The 21,897-nt window shown below is 37.3% G+C and overlaps 1 protein-coding gene across 2 annotated transcripts in view; it reads left to right on the top strand.

Moving 5' to 3' along the window:
- Positions 1-21,897, top strand: part of LOC127448655 (neurobeachin-like protein 1) — a 103,277-nt gene that overhangs the window by 6,066 nt on the left and 75,314 nt on the right. For both annotated transcript variants that reach the window (XM_051711349.1, XM_051711350.1), the window contains 4 exons: positions 9,325-9,416; positions 16,564-16,725; positions 18,241-18,322; positions 18,726-18,853. In XM_051711349.1, coding sequence (XP_051567309.1) covers positions 9,325-9,416; positions 16,564-16,725; positions 18,241-18,322; positions 18,726-18,853 — 464 coding nt within the window. The remainder of the gene's footprint in view (positions 1-9,324; positions 9,417-16,563; positions 16,726-18,240; positions 18,323-18,725; positions 18,854-21,897) is intronic.

Genomic DNA, 21,897 nt, shown 5'->3' with positions numbered 1-21,897 from the left:
AAAGCTGTAATTGCTGCAAGTGGAGGATTTTTTTGATGAGAACTCTTTGAAGTAGTTAAAGAAGTTCTGAACATTTTTTTTCAAATTGTAATAGTAATTTTTCACATTATTAATGTCCTGACTATACATTGTGATCAGTTGAATGCCACGTTGGTGAATAAAAGTACCAATTTCTTTCCATAAGAGCAAAATCTGTACATTATTCCAAACTTTTGGCCGCCAGTGTATTCTCTCGACCTATCAAGCTAGCGCTGCGATAATCCACTAGTGCTTAAGCACTGCCTCTGGTGGTCATCTGGAATTCACAGAACCACATTTACCTATGTAACTAGCGATAATCAACCGAGAAAATTCAGTGCATGCACAGTGTTGGAATGTGTCTTGGTTAACCTTTCCTGTTGACCCCAGAATCTGTTTTTTTAAGAGAATTGATTAATAGAAAATAAAAGTCTACCCAACTTATCTACATAATGAATACCACATTAAATAAAAAAGGCCATGCTAATGTACTTCTAAAAGTTAACAATTTTCTGTTAGCATATAAAGACATATAAAAGTTGCAATCTTGAAAATGGACCAAAATATTGATTAAATTATAAATGCCACCTGCCTCTGACTAGCAACTGCATGTAGCAAATCACGGTTCATGGCTGTGATGTAAACTTAAGGCTATTGGCTATTAAATTCATATGTAAATAAATATATACTGTAAATACAGGACGATCCCTTCGATATGTCCTGGCGCAGCTTACGATTAAATAGTACATCAACACAGGAAGGAAATTGTCAAGCCAATTCATGTGGTCTTTAAATAATTTAAAAGAGCCTTGAATCTTTTCAAGTTCTGTGTTTTTTGCCTAAGTTTGAGCAGCAAGTTATTTTTGAGTTGATAATTTAAGTTTGATTGCCTCTTTTTGTGAATTTTGTCTGAGAGTCCAATTGGCTTAGTTCAGGTCAATGTGCAGGACCTTTCACCCAAAAATGAATATTCATCATTTTCTCACCCTCAATGCATTCCAAATCTGCATGCATGCATTTTTTTTTATTTATTTTTTTTTTATCTGTAGAACACAAAAGAACATATTTTGAAAAATGTCTGTTTTTTTGTCCATATAATGAAAGTCAATATTTTCAAATGTTGTTTTGGACCCGATTGATTTACATTGAATGGACAAAAACAGTTGAAACATTCTTCAAAAAAATTTGTTTTGTTCTACATTTGAAAGAAAGTCCTACAGGTTTGGAGCAAAATGAGGGTAAGAAAATGATTTTCATTTTTGAGTGAACTATACCTTTAAACTTGTGACTAAAGTTTGAATAGTCCTTTGTGCCATTGATTAGTGGTGAACAGTGGACAATAGAGAATGGTGTTTTGTGTGTCCAGTAATGAAATCGATAGCATAGATGCTCTCGCAGTATCAAACAGGTTTGTTGAAACGACCAACTCGTCCTTGACATAATTTCCTTCATGAGCTCAAAGGTCCAGCGTGGTTTTGTTTGATCTGAAGGCCTCGCCATCTCTGCTCTCATTCATTAACCAGTCTGTGAACATCATAGCGCAGGGTGAGGTGACATTTCCTCTTAAACGCACTAATGTAGGCTAATGAAAATGTTAATATCTCTCAGCCCATGTTTAATAGGCTAATTATTATCTTTCCCCTTAAAAATAGGCAATATAGCTACAACTATACCTTGATGATTTCTGGCTTTTGGTGATATCCAAAATATCAATGTTTAAGTATTTGTTCTGAAAGACATAATTTTTTTTTTTTTTTTGATTTTGATTTTATTTCAAACGATCAGGTGTTGTAATCACTAGATTTAATGTTTAATGCAGGAACTAAAACCCAGTAAAAATATATTTAAAAATAAAAATTTTCACCAAATGATCACAAGGAAGATTACATGGACAAGTTAGTTTATGCATCAGTAACAATACATACAATACGTAATAAACAGCAATTTTTATCTAATTATATTTTTACTAAAATAAAATTTTGGTAAATATTGCAAAAACAATTTTTTAATTGAGTCTGTTTGAATCGATTGATTAAAACTGACAATTTGAGTTGATTCACGTAAATGAATCAAACTTAACAACTCTATCATCATTTTTATTTTTGCTACAAAATTAAGACACTATTAAAACATCTCTGTCTAAACGCTCTCATACTCTCAAGTCGCTAGATTTGCGGAGGATTGCGAAACATACCTTATCATATGGTCTTAAACTTAATGGGCAAGTAAAAAGCACAAGAAAATCAGTGACCACTTTTACATGCACTTAAATGTGCACTCAGTAACTTTTTGCTCATGTCATCTTGGACTTCCACCTAGTGGCCTGGAGGCAGCATCATTCAAATCAGTAGTTTTCAGTTACAGATGCAATTGTAGAATATCACTAGTCACAATCAGCTATGATTAATTTAATCCAAGAGTGAAAGTGTCCAATAACAGGGCGGATACTGAGATTAAGCGAGTAGTATACAGCTGGTCGTGTGATTCTAAAATGGCAGCCCCCATGAGGGCGCCCCTGCCCCATGTAGAATAAAACTGCTTTTATAAGGTTACTGATATGACTGAGTCCTCATCTCATGTGAGTGGTCATGATTTTATACACGTTTAAAAAATTACAATTAATTTCTTTAGGAGTAAAATGTTTTTAATGGGGAAAAAAATGACTGAGTGCACATTTTAAGAAAGCTGTTTATTCCAGGGTTTTTGAGGAAAGCAGCGTTCTGAAACATCATGTAAACAAGAACACCGTTTTCCTTGCGCAGATTAAGTGATTAAGAGAAAGCGGTTAAACACACCCAGGTTCTCCTGGAGAATGCAGCTTATGTGGCCATGTAAATGCTTTAGCTGCATTCTTACAGATTTCTTGGGTGTGGGCATGTGCGTGGAACTGACCGGATAACTAACGTCATAGTATGGAGCCATACATCAGATCAACAAGTCAACACAGCGGAAATAATTCCATATTTCTGGGAGTACAATGAGAAAGGGGAAAAGCAAATACACTATAAAATATACCCATTTATACACACCAATTTAAAATATCGACTACTGTCCCTTACGTCCCTGTATATGCACTCAAGTAAGTTGGGGGAATCCCGGCGTTTTACATAAGAGGGAAACCCCACTATTGCAGCACAATTCCGCTGCAGGTCGCAATGGAAAGTTAAGGAAACAAACACAGCAACTACTCTGGAATACCTGGAAATAAAGCGAAGCAACTGAGAATAAAATAGTAAAGTCTTCCTCAGATCCCATGTTTTCAGAGGTTACACAAGCATTGCGGGGAAAAGCTGCTTTACTGACTGAGCCGCATGTATACGGTAGTAAAGAGAAAGCAGTGAACACAGTACATGTAAACGGAAATGCTTCTTTCCAGTCTTAAGCGGCTCTCTCGCAAGAAACTGCTTTCTGGTGTGCATGAAAAGTAGTCAGTGCGATATTGTTTCTTAATCTTATATTACCAGCAAAATTATCACAAATATACTCACATCGCCCATCCCTAATTGGAATCAGCAAAGTAGAATTTTTTTTAATAAGTCTATTTCACACATCAACCGATTTGGATGCAATAGCCCTTAGGCAGGGTAGACACCATATTTAATTTGACTCAAAATGAAATTGAGGCTGTTAGGGAAAGGCAAACAGTCTGTGTAATGGGTTGATCATTATTTTAGCCTATTTCTATGCGGTTGCTAGGGTGTTCTGGGTGGTTGCTAAGTGATTGCTAACTTGACCAAGTCGAAAATGTCTGTGATATTCTGGTTGATAGAAATAGCTCAGTGTTGCATCTTTGCTGTTTAATTGACAAGAATACTAGATAGTCAAATGTTTAAATGCACAGAGTGAAAGAAAGCAACTGACAATGGAATGATTAAAGGAAGACGTTCTGACTGAGGCATGGATGTTGAAAGTGCTCTCTTTTCGAATGGTTTGTTTACTCAAGCAGTTTAACAGAAGCTTGACTGTGTTTCCTGGTTACAGACGTGGCTCTATACACACACACACACACACACACACACAATGAGAAAATGATAGACTAAAGAGAGTTCACTGTACACACATTAATCGCTGGAGTGTGACAACAGCAGTTGTTTTGTGAATGGGATGGAGCTACTTGTGTGGTGACCTTTGACCTAGTTAAGACCTGCGATTATCAGGGCTTGTCCCCCAGTTATGACTTTAGATGGTTTTTACAGTGCTGTATGCTATTTATACACAGACACACATGCAATACTCATTTACCAGTTCTATTTAAAGGGATAATTCACCCAAAAATGAAAATTAAGTTAAGGACAAAGGAATATTAGAATGGAGCGTGAGAGACAACTGTACTGAGATAGTGGCTCATGTGGTGAGAAAGTTAGTTAAAGTGAGGAAGAGAGAGAGGTTAAAATTGTGAAGTCACTAGGCAGGGCTGTGCTGTCTCACTCACAAATACCCTCTCTCCTCACCATGGTAACAGTCCCGATCTGAACCTCACAGGAACTTCAGTTCCTGTTGTGAAGGATTATTATAATCTTTCAATGCTGGAACCACACACATAATACTAGACTGTTGGTAAATGATAGGGAACAGGAGAGAGAAAATACTGCATTCCAGAAGTCAAAGTATTACTGTATGTTAAATAGACTATGTGACCAATGACATGTGATGAGAGTGAGCTCAGTGTTGTGGTTATGGGTCATACACCCAGCATTAGTGAGGGTCCTGAGTGACCAGTTTCTTGTAGAATGCCAACACTGCTTTCTGTAAGTGCTTTTTCACCATCGGGGCGAATGGTTCTGAGTACGGCGAGTAATGGTTCCTGAAGCATTTCCACTTTCAAGTTTCATGTTCACATGGTCCGGCCCCGATTTCTCAGCTAACCGTATGGTTCCAGAAGCATTTCTTCTTGAACATGGCCCGGCCCTGATTTCTCAGCTAACCGTATTCAGGAAAGAGATGTGTAGGGATGTGGCGACTCACAATTGGTCACTTGCTCAGTCAGTCCAGTCTAATCTTGATCTCCCGCAGCACCACACTGGAAAAAGAAACCGTAACCATGTCAACAGACCCGGATCCACAACGAGAACCGTTTCGCCCGATATTATGTGACCATTCAACAGTAATTCTGAAATGAGCACTCAGAATAAGACTAGGTAGTCATAAGACTGTAAGTAGTCATTTAGCAAATGTTTTTGAACAAAGCAACTACAGGTCGACCGATATATCGTTTTACCAATTTATCGGCAGCGATAATTGCTTTCGGAACTATTGGTTATCGGCAAAAATCAACGACGATAGATTTGTTTCCACTTGGGCAGCGTTGAAGGGCTCTAGAGAACCACTGCAGCCTCTGGAGGTAAAATATAAACAGTTTGCTGGGCATTTGCTGTATCTGTATTAGAAGTTGACCAATAGTGGATTTTGCCGATACCAATAACTGAGCTGGTGGAAAAGCCGATAACCGATTAATTGGCCGATAGTTTTAAAATAGATTTATTGAATGTTAAAAAAGATTCTTTCCTTACTTTGACAGGCACTGACATAGAGGCTCCAAGATTCCAAAATATATAAAATCCCAGATACAGTTTATTTAGCGACCAAAATCCCAATAATAACCATAAAACTAAAATAAGATTTGGTCCATAAAGCAGGACTTGTAACTGTTAACAAGCCCAAAATACACAGGGGATTTTTATTTTGAAAAATATGTGCTCCCAGTCCCAACTCACACAAACCTAAACTCATACAAACATCTACAATGTATTACAAAATAAACACTATGAAGTAAACATTGTAAAAAAAAAAAAAAAAAAAAGCTAATAAATACTGAATGAGCAGTAATTTACCAACTGTAGATTATCATTCATCAATAGTAGATCATTAGCAATCTGATAATAAAAACAGACTTTTTCCATTTTCTCTAGGAACACCGTCAGTCAAAATCAACCTGAACATTAACAAACTTATGATTAATGTATATCTCCTGAACAACAAAATCTATTCGGAGTGCTAATTTTTTAGCTTAGATTTTTGGCTGATTACCGATTACAAATAGCAACTATTTGTGCCAATATATTGGTATATAACCGATATATCGGTCAACCTCTAATCTATATCCGCCTCAACTGAGAATATATTTATCCATATTTATGCATAATTTTATACTCACTTTAATGTACATTACGATATTTCAATTATGCCCAATACAATCAAGTGTTTTAAAATTAAAGTAACAGTACGCAAATAAAACGGGCCCCGTTGGCACGTACATCTCAAACTTAATATCTGGTGAATAATAATAATTAAAAAAGTCATCTAGTGAATATGAACACTATTAGGGATTTTGGGGAATGCTTACATGTAGAGCGTTGAAATGAGTCTAAAACTCTGTCAATGTTTATGAAATAATGCACAATTATTAATACAGAATGTTAAAAAAGACACATCATGCATAAACATTATTGAACATTTATTTATATGACTCTTATTGATTGCTGAGTTCATGTTGATTTTGACTGAAGGTAGGCTATTCCAAGAGAAAAGGAAAAACAAATATAAAACCAAGCGCCGACAAATGTTTTGTCACACGTTACGGTTGGTTAGGGCTGATTAAAAACGTGGACGAGATCAGCGGGTCGTGGGAACAGCAAAAAGTTTTGCAAACTTTCTATACTTTTTACTCTTGTTAGTTCTTTTGTTGTTTAGGAATCTACAATATGTGTGCATTTAGGTTAGGGCTCGGAAATTTAACGCGTTAATTTCTGCGATTTAATATTTTTTTTTTTACGTAAATAAATTTATGCAATTAATGCAGTATAATATATTTATATTTATTTATTTATTTTTTCACTTCCTGAAACTTCACGTGAAAGGAGAAAGGTGTCCCGAGTTTTTCCTGGCAGGCTACTCAGCCTTACAGTCTGCGATTAGGGTGGGGGCGAGGTTAGGCATCTGCTGCCTGCCAGGACAAACCCAGGCACTTTTGTACAATGGGCGAAACTTCACCAATGCTTTCCCCCACTTTCTCTGTCTAATATTGGCATATGCAATTTTTCAGGAGGTGCACGCTTGACACAACTGCACGCCCTAACACACTTATTCTTTACGTGTGGCATATGTCCGGGGCATAATAAACACGGGAGCAGATTTACTGTATGGAGAATGAAGACTTCACCGACAAGCAGGCGAGAGACATGGGCAAGCTGCTGTCTCTCTTCTCATTGCCCAAAAACGCTCGCTCACTTTCATCTGAATCAGTTTCAAAAGTGAAACCGCCTTAGTGAGATCCTGCGTGTGTGTGTGTTAGGTATTGAAGGACCTGGCCTGCAAGCTTCAACCAGGTATGTTAATACTTGTAGAGAGACTGAACGGTAGCCACAGAAAATAATAGTGTGAGATTTTAAACTTCAGCAAATTTAACTTCAGCATTCAATATGATTTATATCTGTATGTATAGTGTCTAATAATGCAATGTACACTTGAGATTCTCTTGCCAATAAAGTTTGATATGAATTGAATCTGCCCATTTGAATCTATTATTAAAAAAATGACCACTGGAAAATGCCAGAAATTTTGCCCAAATTGTAATTACAGCATGTCCACTGATTTTATGGCATGTGTATATATGTACTTATATCAAAGATTAATACCTGTAAAAATGTGTCTAATTAATCTGCAAAAAACAAAACAAAAACATTGACAATTTAACATTTAATTAATTAAAATAAATGATGACTAACAAATTTCTTTGAGGCAAAGTATAAAGTCAATATATTTATGATGATTTTTTAATATAATGTACCATAATTTAATAGTGATTAGTCACAGAAAAATGTGTGATTAGTTAAAAATGTTTAATCGATTCACAACCCTAGTTTAGGTATCTATCCTGCATCCTCCCTATTACCTCACTGTGTAATAGGCCATGTTTCTGATCACCTAATGGGTGTCATTGTAAATATGGGTGATCATACTGTATGTTGGGATAAATAGATTTTTCAGTGGCAGATAACGATATCTAGAGAGCAGGATAAGCGATGGTCGATATAAATGGCAATAAACATAATACAATTTAACAACAGGAAATCAAATGTCAAAACATTTCTAAAAAGAAACACTTATTTTATGCAATATTTACTCAAATTGGAATAAACTTCAAAAGAAAAAAACCTTGAAAACAGAAAGTGTTGGCCATCCATTGACAAATCTATTGGTAGATTTTGGAACTGGCACAATGGAACATTAACACTTGTTAATTGGCCACATGGACACGGATATCGGCCAATGCTGATAATCGCTAAATGGCCTGGCCAATATTTTGGTCTATGACTAGCCTATATTATCACGGAGGACTCATTCATGTGTATAAGCGTGAACAAAATAAGGCCTAGACGTGCAATACAGCATGACACAAAAGACTACTTAACATTAATGTTTGCCACTTTAGAAAGCAGCCTCCAATTTGCAACTTTAACACGAGTAGCTGAATCTCTGAATGGCCGAATTTCCATACATCCTTCCAGCTGGAGAGGGCATCGGGGCTAGGCAGTGCCCGTTCTGTGGCGAGGGCTGTAAATAAACATGGTGTGCCACCATCTATGTCTGCCACTGAATGCCGCATGAATGGGTTTTTTCATTCACAAACACATTCTCACACAACCATTTACTGTACGTCATAATTTTTTTTTTGGCTTGCAAAAGTTTAAAGCATACAGAAAGCACCTATAGATGTGGTGTTGTCCTACTCTATTAATGGTAAGCATATTACGATATTTTTTGGAATGGACCCGCATATGTTCTGATGATATCAGTGAGAGGACTTTTTGAGCAAGATTTTCCTGTTCTGGACGCCTGAGTCATGATATGCCAGTAACACAGCTTAAACGTTGACCACATAGACATCCGCTTTCTGTCGGGATGCACGCCAGCTACAGCAATTAGAGTGTCACATGTCTTCATAAACATGCACTCGCAACCAAAGCACACACTGCCAACCTAACAAATTGGCTCTGGTTATTGATTAATGTTTAGTTCTGGAATGTTGCTGGAATTCTTGCCATAATTACCTGGGTGAAAGGAAGTTTCTAAACAGATTTAATCTCGGGTCAGTCTCGCGTCTTTTCAGAAATGTAGGAATGTCTGTCAGGTTGTTGTTACTGTTGGAATGTGGTAAGGCAGGTTTGTTAGTCGTCAGGTGCCCACCTGAAACATCTGGACACACCTTAGATAACTGACTCTGAGGCACACTGAGCAATAGATAATCTCCATGAATAATTCTCTCTATGATTAATAATTTACTTTCTGTCTGTCTTAAAAATGTAGAAGGACCCAGACTACCTGAAACTCTGGCTGGAGATCTTCATCGGCTCCTACGAGAGATGTCTGGATGTGGATTTCGAGAAACCGCCAACCAGGTAGAGCTGCTATGGCTTTACTGCAAACCATCTGTGATCATTAATCAGTCAAACCCTCTCACTATCTGGGTTTTCATCCACATTTTTTTATTTTGGGATATTTTGAAATTTCCCAGTGCACTATTAATATTTTAAAAATTATACTTTTTATATTTTTATAAAAATTCTATTTAAGAAAAATACTGAAGACAAATGAAGTCAGTTATGACAGTGAAATGTTTCTAAGCAGAGATTAGAAATTAGAAATGATCAAAATTAGATTTAGGCCATGTCCACATGTTTTCAATTGAAATCACATTGTTTTTATAACATTTATACCACTCATCTACACTGAAACACCGTTGTCCTCCATCGAAAATGGAAACTTTTGACAATGCTCTCTATTATTACATACTTTGGAAAACGTTAACGTTAGGAAATGGTAAATAGAGTTTTCAGCTGTAAGCGTATTTTAGACACTGTAATAAGAAGTTGTTAACTGCATAAGTCGAAAAGTGAATATCTGTATAAAACATATCGGTCAAACCGATATTTCGATTAAAATTCACAACTTGGATGGAAACCTGAATACAGACCTTCAAACATACAATCTCCTCACTCAGCATGGGAAAATATTAAATAATATATACAAGTGCATAATAATCACTAGAGATCAACTGATGTTGTTGTGTGTTTTTTATGATCAATACTGATTATTTTAATTTAACGTGTCTGATAAGATGCAGAACTGATTTTTATTTCTCCTTTTTGACACGGTGATAACTAAATTCGTTAAACTACAACAATCAAAACACAATATGCATTATGAATATTTCAATAGTAATAATGATAAGAGAAATAATATTGTTGACAAATAAAGTAAATTATGACAAAGTGAAATGTTTCAAAGTGGAGATTTGGAAAAGGATTTGGGCCATGTCCACACTAATGCATTTTCAGTAGAAAACACATAGATTTTGCTATGCCTCTCAAGCACACTGGAATGGCATTTTCCTCCATGGAAATGGAAACTTTCGCATAAGGCTCTCTGCATGCTTTGGGGAAAAAAAATGACGTTAAGAAACGGTAAGTGAAGTTTCCCGCCAAAAGCGTGTTAGACATTCAAACATCCATTCTCCTCACTTAGCATGGGGAAACACTGAATAGTATACAGGAGAATAATTTCTTGAGATTGACTGACCTACACTGTTCCTGGATGATCCATTGGTGTGGTGTTGGAGGCTGAGACAAACAAGACATTTGATTTTTAACTGCTAAACTGGAAGATGTAATGCAACTAAATTGAATGGGTTAGGCTAATATTAAATATTTAGACTCATGTGATTGTCTGGTGCTGAAAATATCCACGTTTATGTGTCTGTTTAAAACGAGCCATAGTTAATGGATGCCCAGCAATCAATGTCACATTCACATGCAAGTGTGCAGCAGTACAGAGGAAATCTAGCTTGTGTATGTTTGCATGCATGCATAAACTAAGAGGGGGAACTAGATATGAAGGGGGAAATAAGAGGGATACAGGAAGGAAATCGAGAGGGAGTGAGTGTGTGTGTGAAGGATTTATGTGGCTGTAGTACAATGTGTGTTTCATGAGAAAATCACTATGGCTGTCCTAACTGTGGTCATGTGATCATGAAGTGCTTAAACTGTCAAATGACATTATGTAATTTAGAGCAAGAGGAGAGCTGGGAAAGGAATGAGAAAGAGAGCTTGGATTGTAATGGGTTTTATTCGTGTTGGCAGTCTCGCCTTCACAGCTTTGCTGCTCTCACACAGATTTGGTTCAGTGCAGCACCAGAAGGCTGAAGAATCCTCAAATACATCCTCTCTCTCTCTCTCACTCTCAGTGTTTCCTACAGAATTCAGCTCTTGCAGCTGGGGAAAATAAGCCTCCCCCCCATTATATTATATTGTATTAGATTAAACTAATACAATAAAAATGTATTTGCGAAAAGTTTATCTATAGTTAGTAACACGTCATATGAACATTGAACAACACTGATTTAGTGAGTTCATTCAGTCAGTGTTTCATCACTTTGATGGGGCCCACTATTCCGCTTATTATTTTTTGGACCCAATCAGCTTGAATGGTCTATTATTGTAATATAATACTGAATAATAATAATAATAATAATGGTTATTATTACTACATTAAGAAATTACAGAAATATATTACATTTGTATGTTAATACTAGTAATAACTATATTCATATTATTATACAAGTAATATTTCTTTAATAATTTCTTAATTTCTTAACCACTGCTTCTGTCCACCAAAACCTGGTGTGATAGGGTTGTTTTAGATTTGCATAATAGCTTGTAGTGGCCAATTAAATAGAATTTAGAGCACTGTAAATACAACACACTCAGTGCACGTTACCAAACCAAATCAAATGCAGTGACCATTTTAAAACTTCAGTGTAAGCGGCTTCTTCACATTTAAAAAGAGTGACAGCATTTTGCTGCACTCACACGGCGGCTGCGGGTTTGCTGTCGAGTCCCATATAGTTTTAACTGCCCCATTCTATAATAACAGCCTCTTTGCAAAACCTGCGTATTTTTTTTGTTGACAGAATCATCCATGTTGACTATGCACAGCACAAACTGATGATTAGAGATGCAATTAAAAATAAACTTCCGCCACATCTTTTAGAAGTATATGCAGAGTGGCAGGTGCTACACCCTCAGTATTGCATTACTGTGACTGCGTGGGCTGTTTCTGAACACTGAGTGTGGAGATCCATTTTCGTATGTTTTAAAATGTATTCATCTAATTGATTTGAAGTTGTAGAAGTATAGAACGTGAAGTTTTTGCAGCTTAAGTCCAAAGTATACAGGTACTATATTTACGTGAACGCTTAGCATTGCGTGAAGTCAGATGCTCATCTTTCAAAGTACACTCAGTGACCACTTTATTAGAAACACCTGTACACCTACTTATTCATGCGATTATCTAATCAGCCAATCATGTGGCAGCAGTGCAATGCATAAAATAATGCAAATTCGGGTCAGAAGCTTCAGTTAATGTTCACATCAACCATCAGAATGGGGAAAAATGTGATCTCTGTGATTTTGATTGTGGCATGATTTTTGGTGCCAGACGGGCTGGTTTGAGTATTTCTGTAACTGCTGATCTCCTGGGATCATGTGCAACAGTCTCTAGAATTTACTCCGAATGGTGCCAAAAACAAAAAACATCCAGTGAGCGACAGTTCTGTGGACGAAAATGCCTTGTTGTTGAGAGAGTTCACCGGAGAATGGCCAGACTGATTCGAGCTGACAGAAAGACAATGGTAACTCAGATAAACTCTCTGTATAATTGTGGTGAGTAGAATAACATCTCAGAATGCACAAAACTTTTAACCTTGAGGTGGATGGGCTACAACAGTAGAAGACCACGTTGGGTTCATCTTCTGTCAACCAAGAACAGAAAGCTGAGGCTTCAGTGGGACTACCTGCAGAAATCGAGATTCATCAGACCAGGCTATATTTTTCAGTCTTTAACTGTCCAGTTTTGGTGAGCCTGTGCCCACTGCAGCCTCAGCTTTCTGTTCTTGGTTGACTGAAGAGGAAACTAACGTGGTCTTCTACTGTTGTAGCCCATCCGCCTCAAGGTTTGACATGTTGATAATTCTGAGATGCTATTCAGCTCACTACAATTGTGCAGAGGGGTTATCCGAGTTACCATAGTCTTTCTGTCAGCTCGAATCAGTCTGGCCATTCTCCGTTGAACTCTCTCATCAACAAGGTGTTTCCATACGCAGAACTGCCACTCACTGGATGTGTTTTGTTTTTTGCACCATTCTGAGTAAACTCTAGAGACTGTTGTGCATGAAAATCCCAGGAGATCAGCAGTTACAGAAATACTCAAACCAGCCCATCATGCCACGGTCGAAATCACTGAGATCAAATTTTTTCCTCATTCTTATGGTTGGTGTGAGCATTAACTGAAGCTCCTGACCTGTATCTGCATGATTTTATGTGCACTGCTGCCAGACAATTGGCTGATTAGATAATCGCATGAATAAGTAAGTGTACAGGTGTTCCTAATAAAGTGGTCTCTGAGTGTATATTTCATTTGACTGTGTACACTCACCGGATTTACATGCGGTTGGTGCATGTGCGCTGCGACTGCTATGATATACAGGACTATTACTCTTCAGGAGTTTAGACCCATAAAGATGTCTTTATATTTCCTCAGACTAGAGTTACACAAATGCAACTATCCCCAGACCTCCTCCCACACATGTTTTTGACATGCACATCCACTGTTGTTGTTTCCACCTATGTCTCCTGTTTAGCGGGGATTGCATCTTGTGCAATTTTTGTGACGGCAACGGCTCAAAACTAAGTGTTGCCACCATGGGGCTCACTAATTAGTGCAAATAATTCTAGTCACATACGCATTCTGCAAATGAATCGGGACAAAAATCGGGTCGCAGACATTCACAGCGCAAGCACTCTGCTGATGCCAAAATTTGTATCACATGTCCCATATGCAGACTCCTAATGTTCGTGTCTGACCGAAGTATACTTTGGGCTTTAGTTTCAAGAAATGTTTTGTTTTGCACTGGGAAGTTTTCAGTTCTGAAATTTGCAGTATGTTTTCATAGTACAAAAATAATATTTTATTTCTAATCCATATAACACCCTTATATTCTACACTGTTGCAGACTATAAATCCATTTGTACTTGATGCTAGAAATGCCAATGTCATGGGTTCGATTCCCAACGCAAGAACTAATAAAATGTAACTTTGATAAATAGCATTTGCCAGATGCATAAAATGCTTTATGTATTTATTATTATATTAGCTCTACCATTTAAGCTTCAGAAACACACTTACATTGGCAAGAAATGTATGTGAACCCTTTGGAATTAGCTGGTGTTCTGCATTAATTGGTCATAAAATGTGATCTCATCTTCTTAGCTAACAACACTCAAACAATTATAATCTTTCATGTTTTTCTTTTACACATTCCATTAAACATTCACAGTGCTGTGGAAAAAGTAAGTGAACCCTTGGATTTAATAACTGGTCGATCCTCCTTTGGCAGCAATGACCTCAAGCGTTTCCGGGAGCTGCGGATTAGATAGACCTGCACAATGTTCAGAAGAAATTTTGGACCATTGTTCCTTACAGAACTGCTTCAGCTCAGCCATGTTCTTAGGATGTCTGGTGTGAACAACTCTCTTGAGGTCATTCCACAGCATCTCTATTGGGTTAAGGTCTGGGCCACTCCAAAAGGTGGATTTTCTTTTTTTGATGCCATTCTGTAGTGGATTTACTTCGATGTTTTGGGTCATTGTCCTGCTGCACCACCCAACTTTTACTGAGCTTCAGCTGGCACACAGCCACCCTAACATTATCCTGTAGGATATCTTGATAAACTTGGGAATTAATTTTCACCTCTGATGGCAAGCAGTCCAGGCCCCGAAGCAGCAAAGCAGCCCCAAATCATGATGCTTTCTCCACTTTATATCACCGTTGGGATGATGTTTTCATGTTTGTATGCGGTGCCCTTTTTACGCCATACATAGTACTGTGTGTTCTTCCCAAACAATTCAACCTTAGTTTCATCAGTCCACAAAATATTTTCCCAATAGCATTGGGGTGTGTGAAGGTGGCCTTTGGCAAACTTCTTACGCATTGCAATGTTTTTTTTGGAAAGCAGCGGCTTCCTTCATGGTGTCCTGCCATGGATTCCATGCCTGTTTAATGTTGTCCATATAGTAGACTCATAACAGAGATGTTAACCCATTCCAGTGATTCCTTCAAGTCATTAGATGTCCCTCTAGGGTTCTTTTAAAAAAAAAAAAAAAAAAAAAAATGTATCCCCTTTTCTCCCAATTTGGAATGCCCAATTCCCACTACTTAGTAGGTTCTCATGGTGGCGTGGTTACTCACCTCAATCTGAGTGGCGGAAGACAAGTCTCAGTTGCCTCCGCTTCTGAGACAGTCAGTCTGCACATCTTATCACGTGGCTCATTGTGCATGACACTGCGGAGACTCTCAGCATGTGGAGGCTCATGCCCCACTGAGAGCGAGAACCACTAATTGCGACCACGAGGAGGTTCCCCCATATGACTCTACCCTCCCTAGCAACTGGGCCAATTCGATTGCTTAGGAACCTGGACATTGCTTAGGAACCTGGCTGGAGTCACTCAGCACACCCTGGATTCAAACTCGCGACTCCAGGGGTGGTAGTCAGGGTTCTTTTTTTACCTCATTGAGTATTCTATGGTGTGCCCTTTGAATCATCTTGGCTGGATGGCCACTTCTAGGGAGAGTAACCATAGTACTAAATCATCTTCATTTATAGACAATTTGTCTAACTGTGGACAGATGAATATCTAATCTTTTCAAGATAACTGTGTAACACTTTTCAGCTTTATGCAAAGCAACAATTCTTGATCGTAGGTCTTCTGAGATCTCTTTTTTGCGTGGCATGTTCCACGTCTTGTGAATAGTAAACCCAAAGTTTGAGTGCTTTTTATAAGAAGTAGCTCTAACGCCCAGCTCCAATCTCGTTTCATTAATTGGATGCCAGGTATGTCAACTCCTGACTAATTAGCTAAAAACCAGTTTTTAAGACAAATTTATACATAAATGCAGTTAATTCCAAAGGGATCACATACTTCTTGCCACTGTATAATGTTAGTCATGATCGTAATTTTGTTTTTCATGACCATTTCCCACTTTCTCTCTAACCCTGACAATTAAACAGACTGTTTTTGCTACTGCAAATTTAAGACTTCTATATGTAAATGACCTCCCTTTTGATTGGCTAACCTTTGTCTCCTTTGTATTTCGAAAGGAAAACACTCTATAAACTCTTATATATATATATATATATATATATATATATATATATATATATATATATATATATATATATATATATATATATATATATAAAAAATAAAAATAAAAAAAACATTTATGTGCTGTGCTGTTTGGTCATTTTACCAGTAGAACTTTAAGTTTGTTTCTCTGTGTTTTGTAAATACAGTACATTGAAATTTTAGTAACATAATTCTATATAATATTTTCTTTTCTGGTAGAAACTGAAATTTTTAGATGTTTTTCACCATGTCTTGTGTTGCAGTGTGTTGTGTTTGACAGTACATCTGTGTGTGTGTGATGCAGGTTGGAGGAGACGCCGCCCGTTATGTCACTGCTACCAGACAACATGTTGCAGGTCCTGCGTCTACAGCTGCTTCAGTGTGTGCAGAAAGCGTCTGAGGGGCTGGAGCCCGAGCAGCAGACACTAGCTCTACTGCTTCTCAAGTTCCTCATTGTCATCTGCAGGTCAGACACTCAGAAATAACTCCGTCCCACATCAGGGGGCAATGAGAGAGAAGCATTGGTCTTTTGTATGTATTCACAGCAATTTGAGGAAGATATATTACAGGGCCCTGGTGTTATAAAGTTTATATCCAAAAGTAGCTTACTACAGTGAAGCCTTGAGCACTAAAAAATGCTAACTAGATTGTAGCCATATATTTAATTAAATTTGTATTATATATTTTATATTCAGCATTATCTGTTGCAAAAACAATAAGAATATTATAATAAGGATCTTAAAACGCTTAGATTTGCATAACACAGTAATACAAAAATTCTGGTTATATTACTCTATACAATCTGTTAACTCTATATTGCTGAACTGAATGAAAAACATAGAGACAGCACAAACTTATTTATGTGTCTCTAATGAATGTTTGGTGAGTTTGGCGAGCGCCTGCTGCTGAATTCACAAGTGGTTTCCACTTTCAGTGTAAGATCGAAATGTCTCAGACAGTGTGTTTGCTTGAACCGCAGCTGCTGCTCACATGTATACATGCATGCTTTTATCTAGACATCTTAATGAGGACATCATTGACTTTGATTGTACCCAAAGTTTTGTGGCTTTTTGTGTATGTCTGTTAGTGTTGACCTATGTATGTGAGTGTACTTGTTTATTGTAAATCAAGTTCCTGTTCCAATAGCATATACATATACACAGGAAAGAAAACTGTACTCAACATTTCATGGGGTCTTTAAAATTCATGAAACTATATGAATTTTATGGGCAGAAACTATCCCTAACCCTACATTATAACATCAGACATTTTAAGAAGTAAATTTGAAGGACATTATCGAATTAATATGAAGGAATCTCATTAATACAATTCTTTATGAAACATTTTCCCCTTGATCACTGCCTCAAAAGGAGAAGATCTAACTGCTGGGGGCATTTTTGAAAATGTTGTACCCCCTAGAGTAAACACATTTCACATGTACGCCCATTCGCATGAAAATACAATTGTAATTTGTCCACACACACACGTTGGTGCGGCTATCCTTATGAGGACTCTCCATAGACATAATGATTTTTATATTGTTCGAACTATAGATTCTATCCTCTAACCCTAACTCTTCCCCAAAACCTAACCCTCACAAAAAACTTTCTGCATTTTTACATTTTCCAAAAAAACATCGTTTAGTATGGGTTTTTTTTTTTTTAATTATGGGGACACTAGAAATGTCCTTCCTCATAAACCACATTTATAGTATAATACCCTTGTAATTACCAGTTTGTAACCTAAAATATTTCCCCATAAACCACCCAAACCTGCCACATACACCCCCCCCACCCCCCCACACACACACACAGTGTAGTGTGCGTTTAGTGTCCTGTCAGTGTGTGAGTTATGATCATAGTGGTGTCAGGGGAATCTCTCTGACAGCTGGAACACATGGCCCTGTCACACTGTAGTCTATCTTATACAGCAACACACACAAACACTCTGTTGGCTGACAGCTGTGTGATGTGTCTGACAGGAACCTGTCAAACGTGGAAGAGATCGGCACCTGTTCCTATATCAACCATATCATCAGCATGACAACACTGTACATCCAACAGGTCTGTCACTCGCTCTCAAATCATGCTTTCAGTCTGTCCATTCTTCCATCTCTTTTTCTTTTTTGTCACCTAACATTTATGGTCATAGAACTATATATGTTTGCTTTTTTGTTCTCTTCTCCATTTCTTTATCTTTTCTTTTCATTTCCTTTTCCTTTCTTTACCTTGTTTCTATTTCCTTTCCTTTCTTTTTCTTGCCTTGCCCCTTTTCCTTTTTCTTTTACCTCTTTGTCTTTATCTGCCCTTTCCTCTTTTTCTTTTATATTGGCTGTCAGTGTCAGTTTAGTTTCTTTATTTTTTCTTTATTTTTTTGCTTTATTGGCCTGGTAAATAACTGTACATCTGCGTACAGAAAAAATCATATGCATAATGTAACAAGTTTAATCTCTCTATATTTGTTTAGCTGAAGAGTAAGACAAAAGAGAAGGAACTGGCTGATCAGACACAGGCCGAGGAGTTTGTCCGTCACGCTTTGGCCTTCTGTGAGAGTCTTTATGATCCCTATCACAACTGGAGGCATCGCTTTCATGGGTGAGAAATGCCACTGATGCAGATTCCAAAGCTGAGACTGTGAAGCACTGCCAGCTTTTGAGAAATGACTCACATATTTTGTTTTTTACAGCACATGATGCATCTTACATAGACTTTGACCCATTTGTTTAAGTTCACTCCTTTGCTGGCAACATTTCTTGTTGTCAGTGACATAAAATATACTGCCTGCTGTGTGCCGGCATCAAATGCTGGTCATACTTAAAAAAAAATAAAATAAAATTGTTGTACTGCTGAATGCCAGAATTTGGCATCTTCTGTTTGTTAATCTCTTAAAAAAAAGTTTCTACCAATCCAGAAGTGGTTTTTCCCCCTCATGCACACTGAATAGTTCATTCTTTGCTTGATAATCTGCAGATTAAATTTAAATTATTGGGTTAGCAGGTCTGTTATCTGTTTAAAGTCAACATAAATCAAAATTAGTTATTTAATTTTTTAATAGGTGTTTCTGGTCTTATTATGCACAATTCATCAGTAAATGTCATTCTAATGAAAAAAACAAAACATAATCCACCTCTGAAATGATAATCCTTGTCTCCTCATATATATTGAAGGCATGCATGGGTGAGGAAAAAATAATATTAACCAATAAGATCATAGCCTATGTTTCTCAGTCCTGTCAAATCCCAATGAATAGTCCTAAGTAGTTCTAAATAATTTACCGCTGATTGTTCCATTTTACTTGAAAATTCATTAATTTGGTCCAGTCAAATGTATTGACTATGCTGCTTAATGCTGTCTAGTTATTTGACGGCACACAAATGACAGGTTTCAAGAAGGATGGTCTGTATTTTTGGGTTTGTGTTGCAAGTCATGGTATAGATGTGCTATATACTCTTTATGTTAACCCAAAATATACAAGCCAACTCACTTCCCAGTAGTTCAGTAACCTGACCTGCATGGACACACACTCTCAAAGGAGTGAAAAACACAGCTGTGTTTGTCCAGTAAACGTACAGTATGTAGACTGGTTCTTCAAGTTCTGTGAAGAGCTTTTCCTCAAACTAAGTGTGTGTGTGTATTTGTGTGTTTTTCAAAGGTATTTTAGGGCAGGTAACATTGCTGCATGGTCAGAAATTAATCAGTGCTTTGGACAAACATGCTTTAGAAAGTTATAAAATGTGGGGGCAAGTTATCCCCTTTAAGTGAATTCCTTCTCTTTTTTTAATCTAGCTTTTGATACATTTATTGACTTTATAATGTTTGTTTTTATAGTAATTATGATAAATATATATTTATTTGTGTAAATAAAAGTAATGTAATATATATATATATATATCTATCAGTTGAAGTTAGGTTGTAGTCATTAAAACTCATTTTTTAACCACTCCACAGATTTAATATTTGCAAACTATAGTTTTGGTAAGTCGTTTAGGACATCTACTTGGTGCATGACACAAGTAATTTTTCCAATGATTGTTTACAGACAGATGGTTTCACTTTTAACTGACTATATCACAATTCCAGTGGGTCATACACTAAGTTAACTTTGCCTTTAAGCAGCTTGGAAAATTCCAGAAAATGATGTCAAGCCAATTAGGCTTCTGATAGGGGTTATACTGAATTGGAGGTGTACCTGTGTATGTATTTTAAGGCCTACTTTCAAACTTTGCTTGATATCATGGGAAAATTAAAAGAAATCAGCGAAGATCTCAGAAAAACAATTGTGGACCACCACAAGTCTTGTTCATCCTTGGGACCAATTTCCAAATGCCTTAAGGTACCACTTTCATCTCTACAAATAATAGTACGCAAGTATAAACACCATGGGACCACGCAGCCATCATATCGCTCAGGAAGGAGATGTCTCCTAGAGATGAACGTAGATTGGTGCGAAAAGTGCAAATCAATCCCAGAACAACAGCAAAGGACCTTGTGAAGATGCTGGAGGAAACAGGTAGACAAGTATCTATATCCACAGTAAAACGAGTCCTATATCGACATAACCTGAAAGGCTGCTCAGCAAGGAAGAAGCCAATGCTCCAAAACCGCCTTAAAAAAGCCAGACTACAGTTAGCAAGTGCACATGGGGACAAAGATCTTACTTTTTGGAGAAATTTCATCTGGTGTGATGAAACAAAAATGGAACATTTTGGCCATAATGACCATCGTTATGTTTGGAGGAAAAAGGGTGAGGCTTGCAAGCCGAAGAACACCATCCCAACTGTGAAGTATGGGGGTGGAAGCATCATGTTGTGGGGGTGCTTTGCTGCAGGAGGGACTGGTGCACTTCACAAAATAGATGGCATAATGAGGAAGGAAAATTATGTATATATTGAAGCAACATTTCAAGACATCAGCCAGGAAATTAAAGCTCGGTCACAAATGGGTCTTCCAGAAGGACAATGACCCGAAGCATACCTCCAAATTTGTGGCAAAATGGCTTAAAGACAACAAAATCAAGGTATTGGAGAGGCCATCACAAAGCACTGACCTCAGTCCATTAGAAAATTTGTGGGCAGAACTGAAAAAGCGTGTGTGAGCAAGGAGGCCTACAAACCTGACTCAGTTACACCAGTTCTGTCTGGAGGATCGGGCCAAAATTCCAGAAACTTATTGTGAGAAGCTTGTGGAAGGCTACCCAAAACGTTTGACCCAAGTTAAACAATTTAAAGGCAATGCTACCAAATATTAACAATTTGTATGTAAACGTCTGACCCACTGAGAATGTGATGAAAGAAATAAAAGTTGAAATAAGTCATCCTCTCTGCTATTATTCTGTCATTTCACATTCTTAAAATAGTGATCCTAACTGACATAAGACAGGGAAAGTTTTCTACGATTAAATGTCAGGAATTTAAAAAAAAACTGAGTTTAAATGTATTTGGCTAAGGTGTATGTAAACTTCTGACTTAAACTGTGTATATATATATATATATATATATACACACTGTATATATACACACCGATCAGCCACAACATTAAAACCACCTGCCTAATATTGTCTAGGTCCCCCTCGTGCCGCCAAAACAGGGCCAACCTGGATCTCAGAGTAGCATTCTGAGATGCTATATTTCTCACCACAA

This window comes from Myxocyprinus asiaticus, chromosome 12 (genome assembly GCF_019703515.2).
Source record: "Myxocyprinus asiaticus isolate MX2 ecotype Aquarium Trade chromosome 12, UBuf_Myxa_2, whole genome shotgun sequence".
Classification (NCBI taxonomy): Eukaryota; Metazoa; Chordata; class Actinopteri; order Cypriniformes; family Catostomidae; genus Myxocyprinus; species Myxocyprinus asiaticus.
This window is presented reverse-complemented; position numbering and strand designations above follow the sequence as displayed.